Source organism: Eriocheir sinensis, chromosome 14, assembly GCF_024679095.1.
Source record: "Eriocheir sinensis breed Jianghai 21 chromosome 14, ASM2467909v1, whole genome shotgun sequence".
NCBI lineage: Eukaryota > Metazoa > Arthropoda > Malacostraca > Decapoda > Varunidae > Eriocheir > Eriocheir sinensis.
Window position 1 is genome coordinate 17,270,840 of NC_066522.1, and position 21,962 is coordinate 17,292,801.

The following is a 21,962-nucleotide window of genomic DNA, read 5'->3' on the forward strand; positions in this document are numbered from 1 at the left end:
ATGTCGCCTATAGCTCCTGAAGGTCATATTCACACTGCCCGTCCTGATACACTTGTCAGAGGCTACGTGACAAGTGTATCAAGTGTGACAAGTGACAAGGAACAAGTGACAATAAGGTCTGAGGAGTGTATCAAGTCTCTCTCCCTCTCTCTCTGAGGAGGAGGAGGATACCTATGTGTGGATTGATGCAAGGGTCATAAATTACGTAGAATAGCCTGCTTGAAAATGTATATAGTCGGTAGTCTGCCAACTTTGAGAGCGAGGCACAGAGTCCACAGGGAAGAACTATAATTAATAGGCACCCCAATCATATTAAAGCTAGTATATCTGTGTTTGAGAGATGGAGAGGAGGACCAGTGTTAATAGGTCCGCAGGTACATAACTGGCTCTATAACAATAAATAAGTAAGAAAACACAAAATAAAGCAAAACAACTTCCTTACAACAATTCCTTTACCTATATATATATAGTTGGAATTTGAAGTATTTGTATTTGTATTGGTATTCATTCCATCCCTGAAAGAGGAGGAGGGGCACGATATATAGCACTTGAAACCCAATTAAAGTGCCAAGTGGAGGAAGGGGCTTCAAGACGGCCAAATTTAAGAGTCCCAGCGTACATAAATGACTCTAAACTAAGAAAAAAGGGGGAAAAAAAGCAACATTCAAGGTGACGGCGGCAGAACAACGCCCTCCACCTCAATCAGCTGGTCGAGGGGCGGAGAAGGAGGAGGGGCTCACTCAGGGCTGCAAGAGGAGGCGGTGGCGGCTAAATTTAGAGTCACAGCGTCGTCTGCCCAAGGTAAGAGGACAGTTTTTGCACGTTGGGATGGTGTGGAGGATGTGGCGTTAATTGTCTGGTTGTGCCTTGACAGTGGAGTGAGGTGGAGAGGTGTGAGGGAGGGAGTGAGAGAGGCTTGCTTCTTATACCTGTTGATTGGGTTTACCTGGTTGTGAAATCTATGTATGTACAGGTGTGTTAAAAGATGGTTAAGTCGTTTTAAGTGTGGCGTGACAGTGGAGTGAAGTGGAGTGTGGTGGAGAGGAATGGAGGGACGGTGGGATGGAGGGATAGCCACTCACCTGTTGCCGGGGTTGTTCCTGGCCACGAAAATAGCGTAGAGGTGTGAAATAAGGGTGTGAGGTTTTTAAGGCTGGAAAACTGCAGTCATGTAGATTAGGCGGGAAACTGCCAAATGCAATGAGTGTGTGACATTTCAATTCTCTCCTTTGGCTTCCCCCTACTCTAAAACAGTGCCCACACCAGACACCTCAGGGCACTGCTTAGTAAACATGATGCCCCCTAAAACACTCCAGAATATGTGTATTATGCACCTGATGGGTGCCCTGCGCATTAATATCCAGATCCAGATCCAGAAGATGATAATGGTTGTAATATTTAAATTTTGTGGGTGACCATAATGAAGTAGTAATACCAAACTAAAATAGGTAAATGTATAATATTCTTCCATCACTTCATAATAAAATGTGCTTCTTCAAATTATAGATAAGGGATGAAAATACATGCCAATTAAATATAATTTGAAGGCACAAATGGTTGAAAACTATTCATCATATAAATATGTAAAATTTAACCATAAATGCAGCTAGTGCAGTTTAACTTATATTAGTAACTTATTGGCACCAGAAAATAACCATTACAGCTTAGGTAATACCCTGTTTGATAAATTTAGCCTATCACTGTTGAAATAGTAACCCATCACCTTGCAATTAGCAAATTAACCCATCTGTAATAATCTGCAGAGCAACATCGTTAAAGCACCAAATGAGCACGGCATGCAGCTGCAGGCCCATTAACATTGTTTTATTGATGTCATCTTATTGATTACCTTTGTGGATGTATGGTACCACTTGCAGAGTTCATAAGTAGCAATAAGTTTGTGCCCACAAAAAATGTGTGTAATGTTTTTTCTTTCTTGTCAAAAATATGCACCAAACCTGAAAAATTATATAATCGCAGCATTGACTCAGGTCCTCTATCAGTGCCACTTCATCTCAATTATAGATCTAACTCTCACCATTTAAGAAGATGCCATGTTTTACATCCTATAATGATCTTGGTCTTGGTAATTCCTGTTTAACATATCTTTAACCATTTTGCATTTTCATTCATACAGTCCTGAGTTCTTATCAACCCAAAGGCATATTCTCATATTTACTTTGACTCACATTTTATAGTATGGCACTGTTGTGTTGATTGATTGATTTTTCCACAGCCCAAGTATGGCAAACTTAAAAAATGATTTGGAAGAGGGGTGCCTTGAGGCAGAGTCTTCTACTTCAGTACAAGATACTCACAGCTTGAAATCAGGATCTTCAGATGACGCTTCCTTGCGATCAAGGACTTCCCTCAAGCAGCACCTACAGCAATACCTGCGTTCCACTCCTTGTCAGGTAAGGTGTAAACTACATCAGGGCCTCGAACACCATGCTTTCATTGCACTGATCGTGGGCTGCAGTGATGGAATCAACACTGGTAAAAACCCATTTTACCTTATATAGTTCTTATATTAGGGAAATTATAGCAAAATTATAGAAAGCTTATATAGTGAAATTTCATTGTAGGAACCCTTCGTAGCATATGTTAAGCAGATTTTGGTTCCAGGACCCTGATTTCTCCCTCATTCACCCATATTAACTCCTTAATTTTCTTGCTCACTCTTATGAATATTTATGTATTTATGACTCCCTAAGCTTAATTTATGATTTGATTTAATGATATAACCTTTCAGCTGAGCTGCCTGTACAGTCATGAAGTAAATACCGGTATATGTTGCTAATGGATTTTATTATATATATTTTAAATGCTTGTTCAGGATATTTTTGTAGTGAAAAAAGATTTCCCAATTCTTTGAATATATACTGAGTAATAATTTTGATAATAAACTTTCAGATATTGCTAGTTGGCTTGGTGATTGTAGACACACTGCTTGTCATCACAGAGTTAATGCTGGACCTAGCAATAAGGGACTCGGAGTCGCCTTTACCATTCCTCTTCCATGCTTTGTCCCTGAGCGTAATGGTTCTCTTTGTTGTGGAAATTGGACTCAAGTTGTATGCATACCAATTGGATTTTTTCACTCACAAGGTAAGAATTGTGAAACGATCTTTGCTGATCTTTGAGACAATGGGGAAGTGATGGAGATATAACTATATTGCAGGAGTTTAAGTCAGGAAAATGGGCTCCCCTCAGCTACTTTTGCCCAAAACTCTTATAAGTAGTCATAAGGCTTCATTTTCCTCTCCACATTGCAGTTACAGAAGCAGGTCACTGGCAATAGCGTTAATGATGATAACCAGGCCTGCGTTTAAAAAGGGAAGTCAAAGTGAATCCCCCCTCCTTCCCCCCCATAAGATGAATTTTGGCATTTTTAAGCGATCTTTCATTGCTTACCACTGCCCATGATGTGCTGAACTCGCTTGCTGTCCTTAATAAATTTCTATATCTGTTCCTGGTTTATCTGCTGAGTATTAGTTCCCATGATGATTAAAAACAATGCAATGAATGTTTCAGGGAGATGTGTTTGATGCAGTTGTTGTGATTGTGTGTTTCTGTTTGGATGCTGTCTACCTCCACTCTCATGATGCACATGCTGGCGCAGGCTTCATGATTGTGCTGCGGCTCTGGAGAGTCGTCCACATACAGCGTGGTGAGCCCTCTGCACTCTATGATAGAACCTCATTTATTTAGTGGAAATTTTATTATTAAGTTTAGTTTCATCATCAAAGATATAAAATAAAAGAACTATAAGGGTATTAGTGAATTGAGTGTGGAGGGATATGGACTGAAGAATTATCATGAACAGAGTGAAAAGGATGATAACTGATTCAGTATTCAGTTTCATAGTCAATTATTGTAGGAATCTGTGACCTATTAACATAAGTTTAATATTTGTTTCTTATTTATTTGTTTCAATTCTCTTTTCAGCCATGGTAGCACAAATAAAGAAGGTAGGAGACAAGAAGGTTCAGAGAGAGAGAGAGATGAGATTCCAAGTGGAGCAAGAGATGGAGAAGTATCGTGAGCACAACTATACCCAGGAAGCATATATTAAACACCTTCAGGAGCTCCTTATGGAAAACAACATCTCATTCAAAGATGAATACCGAAGTCCTCTTAATGCTGAAAAGTAATTTCCTTTGTTTTATCTTTTTTTTCAATGTTATCTCTGTTCGGTCTTTACTTTCCTCTAAAATTTCTGTTAATATAAAGCCAAGTAGATATAAAGAGGAATGGTGACGGTATGACACAAGTTTAGCTTGAGCAGTACTTTATGGACAATCTTTGTTTTTATTTTTGCCATTAACCAGCCTCACTTGCTGTAAAAAGGAAATGTTTTGAGTATTAAAATATGTACTAATTATAATGTTAAACTCACAAAGAGTTTGCAAAATGGTAATTTTTTCTGCACGAAGTAGCTATTGCAAACTTGTCACTTAATTACTGTAATAATATAATAATGTTAATAATGCATAACATACTTTTTTCCTCTTTATTGCAGCACTCCTGATTCTGCCGAGGTGACTCCGCAGTGAGGCAGCATATCTTCAGGTGCTTGTCAAGTGTGACCACCAACTTGAGAGTACAAATTTTTGTTCTGGTGGGGCCTTCTGTGAAGGTTACTCATCAGATCACCTGACTAAAAACTCAAAAGTAAGTGATTTATTTTATCATATCTGATGTAGTTTATATAAATATAATATATATATTTTTTGTCTTTATTGTGAATTTTCTTAATAGTCAAATCTAATTATTTTCTTATAATAGTATGCATGATGTCTTTTGTTTTCTAAAATGGGAGAACAGAGTCAGTTTTACATTTAGCACTGATGGTGGATGTATCCTTTACTCCTCTGTGCTGAAGGATTTTTAAATGTGATGTTCTAAAAGCGTATACTTACATTTATGTACTTATGTGGTAGCTATATAAATAGCATCTGTTGGTGCTACAAGGTTAACATGAACACAATGTAGTTTAAAATTTTATTGTTGCTTTTAAAATTAATCGTAACCTGGTAGCTGCGGGGACAGCGCTTCTTAAAGGCTCCTCTAAGCGAATTAATGAGAAAAAAATCATCACTCACACAAATCATTATATAATAGATAACAACACATTTGTAATCAATTGGTGCATTCTCTATTTTGGGTGGTTTATCAAGCCAAAAATTTGGCCCGTCGCTGGTACCCGGTAAACCCACAAATTTGGCCCGTCGCTGCTACCGGGTTAAATCTTATAAAAAAACGGCTGTTAAAAATGCATTATCATTGGTGTGCATCAGATGGTGTGTTACCAGTCTGCCTCAGGAAGTCCTTGGTGACTTTTTTATTATTAAAGTGAGTCTCAAACCAACACATAGAGCTACATTGCTTAGTCCATTTGTTAGTCAGTCATTGTCACACAGAGGGCTTGGCCATATTTATGTGGTTGACCTTTTGATGTCTGTGCCCTATTGTGGACAGTGCCATTTTTAGCTACTGGGGCACAATAAGGTCATGGTATCATCACCATTCTCTTAAATTAAGTGTATAAGTGTTGTGAATATTAGTCCAGGAGTTTTCAGATCTTTGATTCATTCACTAAAGGTTGTTTCTGTTCCTTATTATTTTTCTATATATTTTACCTTCATTGTTTATTATTATTCAGTTGTAAGCTGCTGAATTCATTTGGTTCTGAGAAGAAATGCATTGTTAAGGATGCATTGTATTTTGCACATCAATTCATGAATGATGAAGGTCAAAGATGAAGTGCTCTGCTGATTCTTATGTATTTCATTATATCCATAGTTTGTACTTCACTGTCCAAAAACTGAGAAGATTTTGTAATTTATAAGGATCTAGTAATTTTAGGTACACTAGGTATTGTACTTATAGTATTATTCATTCTAATCTCACTAAGTATAATTAGTGACCCTGTTTCCTATATAGGTAAGGTAAGGAGTAAAAATGGGCGTTGTGACAATCTTGACAAGTGTTCTCGTGAAAAAATAGTTGGGAATTTCATTCCTAACTCCAGCATTTTGTAAGCTAGGAGCTACATCTCCTCTAGTCACCTTTTATGGCATTCAGTAGATTACAGAGATGCATTCGTAATCCTCAAGTCTCCCTTAAATCTAAAAAAAAATCTCTAGTTGTTTGCATACAGTGCACAGTGAAAAGTAATTGTTATGGTATCCCTAGTCTGTTGTTTGCCATTCGATATCACAGCAGCAACAAGAATACTCTAAATTATGACTAGGAACAACTTGGTTACTTTAGCTAATTTATTCATTCTTATTTCAAAAGTCAGGTGCATTATGCATAGTGTGCAGAGCTTGTGATCTGTCAAATGCATTGAAGCAATAATATCTGGTGCTGTGGGAGTTTGTCAGCTTAGAGATGAGAGGTTTGAATAATATCCCTAGCCATGTAGAGAAACTTTTGACTGTCTAGGTCCATGTCTGAACCACCCACCTCATGTATGGTTTGTATTTTATACTGGGTATCTACAACAAACCTTAGTTTTAAGGGGTATGTTTTCAGGCTACAAATATTTGATTAAAAATGGACACATATGATGGACATGTAATTTTAAAGTTTGCATTTAATCCTGGGTATAGAAGACAACCCCTAATTTTAAGGTATATTTAGGCTACAAATATTTTCTTATAAGCTGACACGTATAGTAAATAAGTACTATATGGATGAATTTGTTTAAATAATTGTATACACATTAATTTTACTGTAAGTCAACTCCCTTACATTAATTCTAGCATAAAGATTTACTATAGAAGCATTTTAGATGCATTGCCGGAAGTCAGCTACATATGGGCTGTATACAACCCATAGGCCACACGTGCAGCTTGCAGGAAGGAACTGTTATTGTGCTCTGATGTGTCATTTGTATAAACACACACACATCCTCAAGGAAAAAAGGTGATTATCACGGTCATTTACAACATTACATGGAAGTTTTATTTGGTAAAACAGGAAGAAAATATAGATTAAATGAGCAGTGGAGAAGCTGTACTAAACAACCGTGGTCATTTTTTATATTTTGTTAGTTTTAAGAAAAGTGAGAAATGGACAGGTAGGATATGAGAATTCATGATCAAAACTGAAGTAGAAAACTTAGCAAAATGAGCCTCTAAAACTGCCCGTCGAATCCCCACCTTATTTTTTATCACTTTGTATGAATCTCATATTTATAATCAATGGGATCTTCTCATGTTGATGAATGATGTTTTGTAGGTCTTTGTCCTAAGTAAGGACCTGACCGCTAAAATATTTCTCTTTCAAGAAAAGGATTCTGCCTTCAGTGGTATTTACTTACCAAGGGCATTCTCTATAGCATCATAATGGAGCTCTGTGTAAATCATCTTTTTCTACATCTGTAACCTTTTCATCCTCCAGTTATAACCATTTCTTGCACTGTTTTTAGTGTATGTTCTGAATGCCCAATTTTTTCCTCCTCCACATTGTTATCATGATGCCATTTCATCAGAACACAGGATAGGATGCAACAGGTTGCAGTGAAGTGATGAAGATGGTTATGGGGGCTTCACAGGGTGGTAGTGAACCAATGAGGATGGTCATAGTGTGGGATTTGGTGTGGCAGTGAGGGTAGTACTGAAGTGCCATGATTTCAGTTTGACAAGACATCCATTATTCTGAAACTATGGAATGTAACTTATTCATCAGCATTGAATGTAATGTGTACTGTGTAGAGCTGAGGCCTGTGTTTGCTATCAAGCCTTTTTTAAGTGCTATTGGTTATTTCCAACCTGTTCTTGTGCTAATGTTTCAAGTGTCACCTTTTGAAGGATACCCTATCCTCCTGATGCTCTGTTCATTCTAAAATGATAAATTAGGGCCATTTGGTTGACATGTTGCTGACTCTAAACTACCTAATGACAATCACAAAGGATCAGCCACTGGGGGCCAGATTCATGAAACCATGTAACTGACCTCTCATTGGCAAGTTTTCCAGTACCTCCGCCCACTCCATAAATCTGTATTCAGCAAGCATTTATTGAGCCTCCTTTAAGGCCAAAATTTACCACTGCCCTGAAAACCCATAAGTGAGTTACTACTGGAGGTCTGGTAAGCTGGATAAACACTGCCACCTCAGGATTATTCTGCCATCTAACTGCTTGTATCGGTCATTTCTGAACATGATAATGCAGTTGTGATTATCTTCGTTGTTGTATAAGTATCAAAATGTATAATAATGCTAGAAAGAAGTGGAGAGAGACATGAAAATATGAAATAAGTGGCGTAGCGTATGAGTAGCCACAGCGGCGATGAGTTGTCCTCATTTTTAATTTTCTACTTATACTTGTTCCATAACTTTAGATGGAAATAACCAACTGATAATTTTAGTAGTGAATGGAATTGATACACATTAGTTACTGCTGTGGAAAGAACGATGAGTAGGGTATTTCAAATTTAATGGCACTGCAGCAGGGCAATTATAGCTGACAGCTGTCAGCATGAGTCATAGGTGATGTTTTTAACTGGAGTGACCATGATTTTGATCTGTAATGTTGTAGACCCAGTTATATACCATCTCACTGACCCCTGGGAGGGGTAAGGAGCTTGTTCCTGGTGAAATTTGGCTGCTTTTGCTTCTATAATGCTAGCCCTGTGATTATCATCACTACAGGTGTTGCCAGCCTTTGAGTAATTCCATATGGAATATAAGAATGTAAAGAAACAAGCAGAAAATCTCAAATGATAGATATTTATAGTTTAATGCAGATATGTGAACTATAGTATCAAAATGCATCTTATTGAGGGACTGCACTGCTTATTATTACTTATAGAACAGTGTTTACCACTGTACAAAACACATGTTTTGATTTTGAAGTCTGTATTTCTTCACTAAAGTTACATGAAAGCTTAAGATACAGTATAAAAACTTGCACATGATTCGCTACTGAGTGCAACATCTGGGTGCAAGGGTAATTCTTACTGACTCGTTACCAGAATGTTGATGAATGCAGAGTCTGAAAGATACCGGAGGTACCAAAGGGTTGGTTGGTAAAGTTTGTGAATCTGGGCCTTGATTGGGGTCTGACATTCACCATATTTATACACATTGCTGCTTACTTCTTTTACTTGTTCTCTAATTTGATGCAGGAATGTGTATTGTCAACCATTTTTTTTAGGGAAGACTCGTATTTTGTATGGTTGGTTGCAGAGGGTGTATCATGATGTGCTAGACATCATGATTCATTTGAGTCTTACCATTTTCTGTCCACTCCTCCTCCTCCTCCAAAAATTGATCGCTCCCTCCCTGTAACAGGGAGCATGGGCCTTTGCCAAAGGCGACCTGTAGGAGGGTGCTGACAGACTGACTATTGGTGATCGAAATCTAGCCGACCGAGTTGGTCTGTCGACTAGGACTGGCGTGTCTCTGTTCTGTCCATTTAACACAATCCAGTACATGTATTCACTGAATCTCCTTTTTAACATTGCTCATGTACTTATATATGGTTTATTTTTTATAGTTGCTTTAACAGCATTATTTTTTAACATGTATAAGTATTGGGATCTGTATTTCCATGTTCCCATTCTTTGTTATGTGTGTTGTAAATAGAATGTAGATTATGAGACTCAGTCACCTAAATTTAGCTTGTGCCATTCTTGGTTGGTTGTATGTCTTAGCATGTGCCATTCATGATTAGTGTAGTTAAGTGCAGGAAAGTCAACATCAATTCCACAGAGAATGTGGAGTTTCAAACCAGGAAACTTTAATGTACAAACACACTGCATTTATGTAGAAGTAACATTGTTCCTTTAGGGACAGGTGCTTTAAAAATATGAAAATATCAAGGCTTGCTACTTACTTATCCAGAATATCAGGCATATTTTGATTTTTTAACTTTTAACACTGGTGCTGCAAGAAGTATAAAAATATATAAATGCTTAGGGATATTTTAACACTACATATGTAGTGATCCCATTGAGAGCTGTAAAAAATGTACTAATACAAGCAGAAGTACAATAACGTTATGGTACTGTACTTATAACATTTATTTTTGAATGTCAAACAAGGATTGTATGCTATTGGGTTGTTTATTTACATTTGAGCTAACTTTATTGTAGCTGCTAGAGGTGTTTAGCTACATTTCAATCATACCTCACTAATCACTAATCTAGGTGCTGTAATATTGTATGAACATACTGAAGTAATAGGATTAAGAATGATAAAAAATGAAAGGAAATCTTATAGCAGTTGCTATGGGAGAAAGAAAAATCACAAGTTTTTACAGACTTATTTTCATAGGAAATTGAAAAGAATGAGTCAGCTCCATCAGAAGAGAACAGCATTTGAACTTGGGTCTGAAACTGTATTGCCCATTAGTGTATTAGGACCTCAGTGTAATGCTGTGGTGAAGCACTTGCCATCCAGCCATTAGATGCTGAAAACTCCACACCAAATAAATGTCCAAATCAGTCATAAGTTTTTATTTATTTTGGCTTTTTACATGAAATATAATTATTGCTTGTATAGGAGTTATGTTTATTATATCTGTATGCTGTACCAGTACATATTAAGTATAATTTCTTATTTGAAACCATAAATCCTGTTTCCTATCCCATTCATTATAAATTAAACTGCATTAATGTCCCAGCACCAGACAGTACAGTGCTCTGTCACAAGTTGAAAGTATGGAAGGTTTCAAGAGTTGTAAGTGGTGCAGAGCTGGTTCTGATGATCGATTTATGGGCTTTTCAGGTGTGACTGGGATAGAAAGGACAGTCGTAAAAACTTGCCAGAGGTTTGATATGGGATGGGAGTATTGTAGAGGTAGAGTGTAGATTTAGAGATAATATGTTTACAGAAAGTCATTGGGTAGATTTTGGTGGTGAAGTGGAAGCCATATTTAGTTGTCCACCTAGAGATAAAGTGGAAATAACAATTGATTGTTGTCAAAAATAGTGGTGCTGAGGACGATGCCGTGGGGAAAGCCTTACATTTACTTGGAAATCTGTTAGATATAAAATCTATGAATGAAAACTCCCATGTTTCCTTTGATACCTACAGATTGTAGTTTTAAGATATATCTGCAGATTGTCATATGCTTCTAGATAAAAAAAAACTGCTATGACATTTTGACACTGTACAAATGCTGCTAAGATAAAGGCTCCTAGCTGGATTATGTAGAGGAAGCATCATGGTCATTTTAAAAATACCCGTGGGTGCCCTGTGTGAGCAAGGTCTGTCCCCATGATTTGGCTTCACAGGCAAAAGCTGTGACAGAACTTTTAGGGGAGGGTCGCCTCCCCAGGATGTAGGCCACAGCACCTGACTTATTCCTGGTGTATACAGGCTGCTGTGTATCACAGGAAAGGATGTAATGAAGATTCCACTCTGCCTCGCAGGAACCCCCGAAATTTCAGTTTTGAGGTGAGCTTGGGCCACAGACCACCCTTATTAATTACAATAAAAATAACACCTTGTGCACATTGGTGTGTCTGAGAATTGTCATTAACAGGGTCCTTACATTAAAACAGGTTTTTGTATAGAAATAAAACAATCACATAGAAAAGATAATATTGACATTTCATTTACAGTATAATAAAATGAGCTAAAATATATAAGTATACAAAGTTATAATTACACTGTCTTGTAGCCTTACATCAACCTGAAAATAGTAACTCTGAGCTTCAGAATTAGTTAATAATTCAACAACTCCAAAGGTCAACAATATTTTCTTCAGTTTGATTCCCACGTTGGTCCCATTGCACCTCAAATGGGAGGAAAACATTCTGATGAATAACCATTTAGTGATGTCATATGAAATAATTAATTGCTGCCTTTTTGTTAATTTTATTTCATTTATAAGAATTGCATGCAATGTTTTTAATTTTCATTGAACAATGCATGCTGTAGTTACTTAAGTAGAACTCTTGACTTTCTACTTTCTTCACTGACAATATTACACATAGTGGAAGTCAGCAAACCCAAACATTTCTCCTTGGTTCCTCTGATTGCAACTGGCCTTATCTGTCTCAGTATAAACTAACAAGACCCTAGGTATCACAACACAAACATGGCAGTATATTAAAAAAAAATGGTTACTTCATGAGCTGCATATTTAATGTTAGTTTACCAGTCACTGGCACTTAATTCTGAGTCAAAACTTTTATGCATATTCACAACCATTATTTATTTACATTTTGTTGTGTAAGTTTTTAATCACATTAAGTCATTAGAACTCTTCATCTGCAACAAGATCCAAGTAGACATCAAATGATTCTCTGTTGCAAGTACCATCTGCTTTGTATACATACTTGTGGAAAGTCCCATCAACACATATTGCTGAAAGGAAACAAACTCAGTTTATTGTGTGAACCCAAGGTGTGTGGCCACGTGAAGTTTGCTGAAAAAATGTAGAATAACACTACACTGCAATGGTTGTGGAATGTGGGTACACAAGAGGTGAAGTGAACTTAGAGGTAGGCACCAGAATGTTGCAGTATGAATGTGGTACTTGTATGTGGAAAAGGTACAAGGGAAAGCGATGTGGACACTGACCTTGATGAGGAGTTTTTTTAATGTGTGGAAGAGTTTGTGGACTTAGGAGATATGGTTTGTGTGATAGGTGGAGCACAACTGCAATATATATGTTTAAGCTTGGAATCCCATCATAATCATAAATTCAACCTAACCTTGCTTTATGTGCCTAGTTTTCATTTCCCATTTAGACACATGATTCCCAGTCACCTAAGGCAGGGGTAATTAAGTTCCCAGTACACAATCTCATTCTTTAAAGAAACTTAGGCATATAACATGACAAGTGGCTTTGTAAAACTGATGAGTTTTTATCTGGAAAAAACAAACATTGATTATATTTCATGGATTACGATACAAAATCATAACTCACCATATACAGTAGAATTGGCTCCAAATGCACATATGCATGCACACTCAGGAGGAACAGTAAAATTTGCTAAGGCCCACTGTGACTCCATGTATCCTCCTAGAAAACCTATTTTTGAAAACCTGGAAATAGAAATTTATATATTATCAATTTTACAGTGTGGATGACAGTAACTTAATAAAATTCTCTGCACTTAGAATTAATTCAGATTAATTTTCCACCACTTATGTTAGCTCAGCAGAACCAATACCACTTTTTTTTCTAAATGGTCACTTGTCATTACCATCTTAACTAGGCCTCGTTGCCATCTAACATGCAATAATTTTTGCCCAGCAGGTTTTGCAAATACAAATGACTTTTTGGTAAGTTGGGATGACTCAATCCTAAACTTCCAATATAATTTTAAAATTAATTTGCTGGGCAACAAATTTATCAAAAGCTTACGTAGAGCGTCGATTCAGGCGAGTGTCTTTGAGTGCAAATATGTGGATTGTGCCTTTGTCACTGGAGCAGCAGAGGAATTCACTATCACTGCTGAAGTTTATGCTGTGGAGATAAATTAATGGTTATAATCTTCACTCCTTTGTAGTTTTTTAACTATACACTATTTTAGAACCATCATGGTATACATACAGAGATGCCTAGCCAGGTCATGCACAACATAGGGCCTTAATGTGTGTGTTTATCAAGCATAGCATGGACCACACAAATATGACCACGAGATTATTGCAATCATTTAAATGCTTCCTTGATATTTCCACTTATATAATTCTATTTTTATATTCAGGTTTTGATTCTTTCACACTTATTCAGCATTCACTGGTTAACTACTTTTATCCTGGTGTTGTAGCTTACCAATACACAGTGGCTGGGTCAGAGCCTCTTCTTAGCTCAGCCAGCAACACCCTCCTGGCAGTTTCCCACACCCGAATGAGTGTGCCCTTCAGGGAGGCTGTTGCCAGCAATGTGCCTTCTCTGTTGATACTCAAGCATGCTAATTCACTCTTGTGTGCTTGGATGGTAAAAGGAGCTTGAGAAACAGTTGTTTCAGTTGTCAAAAGGTCCTGAAAATTATGTTAGTGTAAGTAAACACTTTACTGAAAATTATGAAAATTATAATGTAATTACCTATTTTCTTATCAGTGCATGGCGAGATATACAATATCCCTCAAAGAAGCTTTATTTTAGGATAAAAATCTGTTTCAAATACATGGTAAATTTCCTTAAATTACAGCCAATTTGCACACGGCATGCATGGAAAGTTTCACTCCATCACCTTTAGCCTTCTTATGAGGATGACAACACTTCTGATATATGAATGATAACTTTATCTAATGACTATAATTGCTTTGATTATTTAATAGAAATATTGCATAAACACATCCTTATACATACCACCAACTGTACAGCACCAAGTTTGTGTGCCGGGAAGCACAATATATGTCTGTCAGCAGATGGGAGTGGGGATACTTCACAGAGTCCCAGCAGATTGTCCCGAGTCTCACAAGTAAAGAGTCGCTGAGGAGAATGTGGAAAAGAAAATACGTGGATCTGTCGCTGACACACCACTACTAATCTGAAATAATAAGGGTATGTAGATCTTCAAGAAAAATAAGAAAATACTTTTGATAAATTCTAACGGATATGCTCTTAAAATACAAAAAGATTTACTTATTCACTGTGTGAAGAACTTAACTTTTAGAATATAATTTGTGAAACACTGACAACAGTATGTAAAGAATATGAACTATGAGGGTAAGGCTTTGCAAAATCAATAGCCTTATCTTTTGCTCTTTCATATGTAATGACCTTATTCTTGCTGAGTTTGACTTTTAATTTCTCGTGACAGCTCCGTTATTAGTGAGAATCCAAATGTACTGTATAAACAAAAATTAATAACTATTCTAACCATCAGCATCCACTCCCCACAAGAGATTTCACAGCACATTATGTGTGGGGAAGGGGCACATTAAGACGGTGAGGCCATACACCAGTTGAAAAAACATATGGCGACCCAGATTTCCATGGAAGGTTTTAAACATGAATATAATTGGAGGAACTATGGTGGTGAAATCCATGGTAGTAAAAAAATGCATTGGTGGAGAACTGACTATAAATTCTGAAAACTTTTTACCTGTCTTTCCTGAGTCTGACAGCCAACACTGGGGCTGAGAAAGTAAATTCTAGGACTAGCTTGGATTTACAGTCATCATATATGAGGACAGTGTTGTCTGCATACTTTGGGACAGCACCCCCACCAACCATTGCTATCAAGTTTGTCCGATGCAGCATCTCCCCATGGCCAACACTGCCGGCCACATTTTCTTCTGAAATCAATATTGCATTAGATAGTTTTCTTTACAAGGTGTATCTGTTGTAAAATTAAAACAAGTGTGATATGGCAGAATGAATTGAAAGGTTGATAAGTAAAATATTTGTGACAAAACAAATCTAACTAGGACAGGACGAATAACACAACTTACTTAAATGTGTCTTTTCAGCAAGTGGCTCCACATTGTATATCCTCACGCCTGAATCCATACAACAAATAAAGCAGCCTGTAAAGAGGTAACAACAGTGTACTTGTAGTATAACAGTTTGCTTAGGTTAGTTTAGTTTAGTTTCTAACCTTGTGCACTTTCATGTTATAAAGGGAATGTTTTTTCACCCATAAGCCATAATACGAAGGCGTGAATGGTATTTTGGGGTGGCAGAGCTTGACTACATATTTACTACTATTTGTTAAGCTTGGATGAGAAAATATTAGTTAAAAAAATAGTTCTTACCTAATTATGAAGGGTTAGGTTACTATTCGAGTGATTTTGCAGATTTGCTCGGTACATAGCTACATGACATTTGAGTTATTTACCAAGCTGCTCGGTAAAAAAACTACACAACATTAAACTCATTCACTAGGCACTGACAGGTAAATAGTCACACCTAACAAAACAATTGGCATTTACTTCCTTTATTGCTGCTTCTTATTTCTGGTGGGTTTTGTCTTCCATTTGATGTCTTTTGAGTTCATATAAGTGTTCTGAGACCTCGCCTGTTGTGGAAATGAATACTATCTATAATATGACCATGAACCTATTAACCTTTTATAACGACCTCTTCACTGTTTATGACGTAACCAAATCACTGGATGTAGTCTATCTTGATTTCCAGAAAGCGTTTCATAAAGTCCCACATCATAAATTACTTTACAAATTAAATCAAATAGGTATTGACGGTCAAGTAAATCAATGGATTGCAAATTGGTTGAGCAACAGACAACACGGATTTAACTCAGAGTGGGCGCTGGTCACTAGTGGCGTCCCTCAGGGCTCGGTTCTTGGCCCAGTGCTCTTCATTATTTACATCAACGACGTGGATGTTGGACTCAATAATCGCATTAGTAAATTTGCAAACGACACAAAGATCGGTAACTCGGTTATCACTGACAAAGACAGGCAAAGCCTCCAAGAGGATTTGCACAAAATTTCAGCTTGGTCAGATAGATGGGAGATGCCCTTTAACGTAGACAAGTGCCACGTCCTTCAAGTTGAAACGAGAAATAAGAAGTTCGATTACGAAATGCGTGGCGTTAAACTCAAAAGCGTTCAATGCGTCAAGGACTTGGGGGTCAAAATCGCCTCAAACCTCAAATTCTCACATCAATGCATCGATGCAGCAAATAAAGCGAACAGAATGTTGGGCTTCATTAAAAGAAACTTTTTATTCAAGAATAAGGATGTAATACTCCCGCTCTACAATAGTTTAGTCAGACCCCACTTGGAATATGCGGTACAGTTTTGGTCTCCCCACCATGCAAAGGATATTGCTAAATTAGAAGGTGTTCAGCGTCAGGCAACGAAAATGATCCCTTCCTTGCGCAACAAATCCTACGAAGAAAGGCTTTCCACCCTTAACGTGTTCTCTCTTGAGAAACGTCGCCTCTGAGGAAAACTGATCGAATGTTTTAAAATACTTAATGGTTTCACGAATGTAGACAGATCAACATTGTTTATGATCGATGACACTTTGCGCACGAGGAACAATGGCGTAAAACTCAGATGTAGACAAGTAAATTCAGACTACACCAAATTTTTCTTCACCAACGTTGTAGTGCGAGAATGGAATAAGCTCCCACCATCAGTGGTCCAGTGTAACACGATTGACTCCTTCAAAAAAAAGCTCGACTGTCACTTCCTTCAACTTAATATCAACTAGAGTAGAAATCCAATGTTTTGGAGCCTTCTGATTAATGTAAAATCACTTAGGTTTAAGGACAGACCACCTAATCTGGACCATGGGGTCTGTGTGGTCTGATTTTCTATGTAAATCTATGTAAACTTTTTGTCATGGTCATATACTGTTTACTATTCTGCACACAATAAAACGAGTCCTTATAAGACTCAAACGCATGGAAAGAACTATTATATGGAAAAAAACAACACACCCAAACATTAGGAAGCAGCAATAAAATAAATAAATACCACAAATAATGTACCAGTCATTTGGTCCTCTCAAACTATTCTCCACACAAAAAAGTAGGCCTTATAAGACTCAACTGAACTGAAAAGAACTATTACATGAAACAAAAACAACACCCCCAAAAAACAAGAAGCAGGAATAAAACAAATAAACACCCAAAATAATGTCATCGTAGTATATCAAACTTGGCTCCCTCACAGCACAACCCATTTTAAACCTTCTCACCATGATCCTGGTTGAACCTTAGGCTGTGGACCTTCTCCCTGGTGGTCATGGTGGTCTTCAGCAGCATGGGAGGGTCCTTGGAGGGGGCATGGGCTGGAGGCTGGGCTGGGTCCTCCTTAACTCCGTCTCAGGGCTGTCTTTGTTATGGTGGTGTTGACGTTGTTCGGGTCCCTTCATGGAGGCTTCGTTTGGTGGTTTACTTTCTTTTTGCTTGATTACTCTTCTCCTGCCTTCTCCTCGGCCCTGCCTTGGCTTGTATTGTATGTGCCGATGGCTGTTTGTTGAGAGAAGATACAAAGGAAGATGTTGGTGCCTGGGTGTCAACCCCAAAACTAAAAATAAGTGTCTGTGTGGTCTGAGTATCTATGTGAATCTGTGTAAATCTCTCTCTCTCTCTCTCTCTCTCTCTCTCTCTCTCTCTCTCTCTCTCTCTCTCTCTCTCTCTCTCTCTCTCTCTCTCTCTCTCTCTCTCTCTCTCTCTCTCTCTTTATTATTATTATTATTATTATTATTATTATTATTATTATTATTATTATTATTATTATTTACGTTTTCGCCTGTGGCGCTGGTAGGCTCTCTTGATAGGGCCTAGTGGTGGGCACGGTTCGGTTAGGATAAACTGGAGGCTTCTTTCTCTTCTTGTTGTTGCTCATTAACGGACAGAGGGGATTTTAGAGCCAAAATACTAAACCGATGCTGAATCCATATAAAAAGTTAGCGGTTAGCGTTAGCTTCCACTAATTTCTTTATCAGTTTAGCGGTTTAGCGTAAACGAAGCTAACTTTTTGATTGATTGATAGTTTATTGTTGCAGGTAAACAACAAGGGAGAAGGGAGGAACATGCCATCCCAACCCCCAGGCAGTACAGTGTGTGATTATACAACCATTAGTACATGTGTACCTTTTTAGTCAGTGGATTACCAGTTAGCGAAGCTAACTTCGGTTAGCGGTGCCCAACACTGATGGTCCCGTTGTGGCGCAGGCAAGTGTTTATAGTGGCGCCATCTTGTATACAAACATTGATTAATTGATTGATAGTTTATTGTTGCAGGTAAACAACAAGGGAGAAGGGAGGAACATGCCATCCCAACCCCCAGGCAGGACAGAGTGTGATTATACAACTATTAATACATGTGTAGGTAGCACCATGAAACTAAAAAGATACAATGGTAGGAAGGAAAGCACAACAAGGGAGGGGGCGGTACCTCCCCCTGGACAATAAGACAATAAAATGTGGGGACGGAGAACATTGCCCAAGCACTAGATGGGAATGAATACAGAGATAGAGTAAATACTAGTCCTTAAAGTAAAATACTGCAACTCAGGACAGGGTGAAGTATATAAGTGTACGTAGTGAAGTAACTAAGAGTGCGTAGTGAAGTATCTAAATGTAAAGAAGTACCAAGGAGGACCTAGGAAGCGATACAAAGCGGAACAGCTCAAAACAAGAAGGCACCACACAGCACACGGCCCAAAGAATAGGAAGAAGACGTCGTCACTTCTCGGGCTGGCCGCGGCTGCGAGGGTAAGTGAAAAAAATACTATTTTTTTTTCTAGAAATGAGCCATTGTTGCAGGAAGTTGTTGTAAGGTAAAGATGAACAGCACGATAAGATCTATCAGAAAAAAAAACTAGAAATCAATTGGTGGGGCGATTCTTCAGTTGGGCAGAGTTGGGGGTGCAATTCTTCAGTTGATGACAGAGCGGCCAAAACCTCACCAGTAGATCTGACATCACATCAGGGGATCAAAACCTCAGCAGTTGACCTGACCTCACCTTAACATTTTTGACTAACCTGACAAAACCTCACCGGTAGACCTGACATCAGGGGATCAAAACTTCAGCAGTTGACCTGACCTCACCTAAACATTTTTGACTAACCTGACACAACTTGTGATCAGTTTTAACACCACTGGGTTCATGTATTCAGTCTGTAGTTCGACATGGCCCGTGACACATTCAAGTCTGTCGTGCTCCCTCTGCTGACTGAGGATCCTTTGCCTGTGATCAATTGGCTTAAACAACATCGACTTTTAAGAAATGAAGTGAAGTGTGGCAATTGTGACAATGCGATGAACTGGACTAAACATGCCAGAGAGAGAGAGAGAGATAGAGAGAGAGAGAAAAAAATGCAAAATAAGCAAAAAGGGAAACAAAAAGGAAAGAGGGAAACAGATACTGCCCCGAAAACCTTCCCAAGATCATTTCTTAGGATGATCTGTCACGTTCCTTCGGCCCTTCGTTCTGCCATCCCGGATCCGACAAACTCCGTGATCGGCGCCTTCACGGTATTTCGATTAACTTAATATTCCCGTCTGGTGGTTTTAGGAGGCAAATCTTGCTCCAACCCTCCTCGGCGGGGCTGGGGAGCGTCAGGGGCCCCAAGGTCTTCCTGGCGAGCGTCGCAGGGCCCAGGAGTCCCGGCAGAGCGCCTCGGCTCCCCCGGGGCGTTCATGGCGGTGCTGGAGATCCCGAGGGTCCAGGGGCAGGGGGGGGGGCCAGCAAGACAGTACTATCTTAATAACCAGACGACCTAGGTAATGACACTTTCATTACACGTTGTAAAAGGAAGATACTGAAGGCAATCGTGTCTTCTCTACAAAAAGAAGAGAAAAAATCAGAAAAGACAAAAAATCTAGCATCAGGGCGTGTGGTGTTGTGTGTTGGTATGAGTGAGTCTTCTCTGGGGTGAGGGAGACTTGCCCATACCAGCACACAGCACCAAGAAAAGGCGATACGAGAGAACACCGAGAATAGAGGATAGAACAGAAACAACACCAGAAAGAAGAAGAATATAGAAAATAATAAAAAAGGCGTTTGGTGTTGTATGCTGGGACGAGTGGGTCTTTTCTGGGGTGAAGGAGACTTACCCTACCAGCAAACAGCACCAAGAAAAGGCGATTGAAGAGAACACCAAGAAAACTGGATAAAATAGAAACAATACCAGAAAAGGAATCACATAGAAAGAGAATAAAAGAAGAAGGAAGATATAGAAAAAAAAGACCACCAAAAAATGATAATACAGAATCCCAACATCGATAAAAGGAAAATATCGTGTCATTTCATCAACTACAAAAATGAACAAAAAAATCACAAAGAGACAAAAAGCCAAAAAAATCTAGCATTAAGGCGTGTGGTGTTGTGTGTTGGTATGAGTGAGTCTTTTCTGGGGTGAAGGAGACTTACCCGTACCTGTACACAGGACCAAGAAAAGGCGATACGAGAGAACACCAAAGAAAGAGGATAGAACAAAAGCAACACCAGACTAAAGGAGAAATACATAGAAAAAGAATAAAAGAAGAAAGAAAATATAGATAAAGAACACCAAAAACTGATAATACGGAATCACAACATCGATAAAAGGAAAGATATAGACAAATCATCCACCTTTCGGCCCTAACTATAACATCCAAAATTATGGGTGAGTCTTTTCTGGGGTGAAAGAGGCTTATCCAGACCAAGGAACATAAAAAAGGATGATATTAAAAGAATATCAAGAAAATCAGATAAAAATAGAAAATAGTGAAAAGAAAAAGAAAACACCAAGAAGAAAAGAAAAATTAGATTAAAGTAAATTAAATTAAATAATTGACAAATAAATAAGAACAATATAATTATATAAAAATTATAAATATATTAAAAATAAAATATTATAAGAAAAGCGCATCATTCACCTTTATGCCTGAACACCACCATAAAAAAAATATGAGTGAGTCTTTTCTGGGGGAAGGGGGGCTCATCCAAACCATCACAGGACATCCAGAAAAGGATAATATAAATACAAAAAACACTGGAAAAGGATGACTGGCTTGGCTCATACCACCTCCCGGAGTTCATTTGTGATGGTCTTTAGGACAGCCTCGGGCCACTCGCGATGACTCCCTTTATTCGAACAGGAAATCAATATACAGTACCCATTTATCAACACGAAAGGGAGGATGAACAGCTGGGTGAGCTGCACGCCGACCAACCGGAATGGGATTCGAATTAGAGCAGATTTGTAGCTAGACACGCTAACCATAGCACCTGCACTGCAGAGCGGTAGACTAATGATATCAGGGCGATAATTTCGAGTGGCTATAGCCCCCCCACCCCATAGGTTTTCTATATCGGCCTCAAAATATCCCTAAAAGTGCTTATTTGAAGAAAAAACTGTGCATGCTCGCTTCGCTCGCACCCCCCCCCCCCCCCCGCCACACACACACTTCATGAACCTATGATGCTCTTTAACCCCTCCCCCTGAAATAGCTATCTTTTCCTTGTTCCTAAGTATAAAAGGAGTGATGATGGATGGCTCCAGTCCATGTGTGGCGCCGTGATACATGTTCAATCCATTTATGTATTTTTAAAATTGTATTCTTGAATAGGATA

General features: G+C 38.3%; 2 protein-coding genes across 5 annotated transcripts; one reads left to right on the forward strand and one right to left on the reverse strand.

The window, feature by feature from the left end:
* The first annotated feature begins 638 nt into the window (after positions 1–638).
* Positions 639–11,023, forward strand: LOC126998582 (voltage-gated hydrogen channel 1-like). 3 transcript variants are annotated; one of them, XM_050860407.1, is made up of 6 exons: positions 639–801; positions 2,237–2,414; positions 2,914–3,108; positions 3,535–3,670; positions 3,949–4,150; positions 4,523–11,023. In XM_050860407.1, exons 2-6 carry the CDS (start codon positions 2,244–2,246, stop codon positions 4,554–4,556), a joined length of 738 nt encoding a protein of 245 aa, XP_050716364.1. In that variant the 5' UTR covers positions 639–801; positions 2,237–2,243; the 3' UTR covers positions 4,557–11,023. The 3 variants fall into 3 exon arrangements, with proteins under 3 accessions (XP_050716364.1, XP_050716363.1, XP_050716365.1); XM_050860406.1 differs by lacking the exon at positions 639–801 and adding an exon at positions 819–973; XM_050860408.1 differs by lacking the exon at positions 639–801 and adding an exon at positions 988–1,123.
* Positions 11,024–11,548: 525 nt separating this feature from the next.
* On the reverse strand, positions 11,549–17,916 carry LOC126998581 (WD repeat domain phosphoinositide-interacting protein 4-like). Of its 2 annotated transcripts, none has more exons than XM_050860405.1 (8): positions 17,592–17,916; positions 15,374–15,448; positions 15,025–15,214; positions 14,286–14,466; positions 13,746–13,954; positions 13,335–13,436; positions 12,894–13,012; positions 11,549–12,328 (listed from the first exon to the last, which is right to left on the reverse strand). In XM_050860405.1, the coding sequence occupies exons 1-8, from the start codon at positions 17,656–17,658 to the stop codon at positions 12,219–12,221; spliced, it is 1,053 nt and encodes a 350-aa protein (XP_050716362.1). In that variant the 5' UTR covers positions 17,659–17,916; the 3' UTR covers positions 11,549–12,218. The 2 variants fall into 2 exon arrangements, with proteins under 2 accessions (XP_050716362.1, XP_050716361.1); XM_050860404.1 differs by having other exon boundaries at positions 15,025–15,217; positions 17,592–17,913.
* Between the last annotated feature and the right edge of the window lie 4,046 nt (positions 17,917–21,962).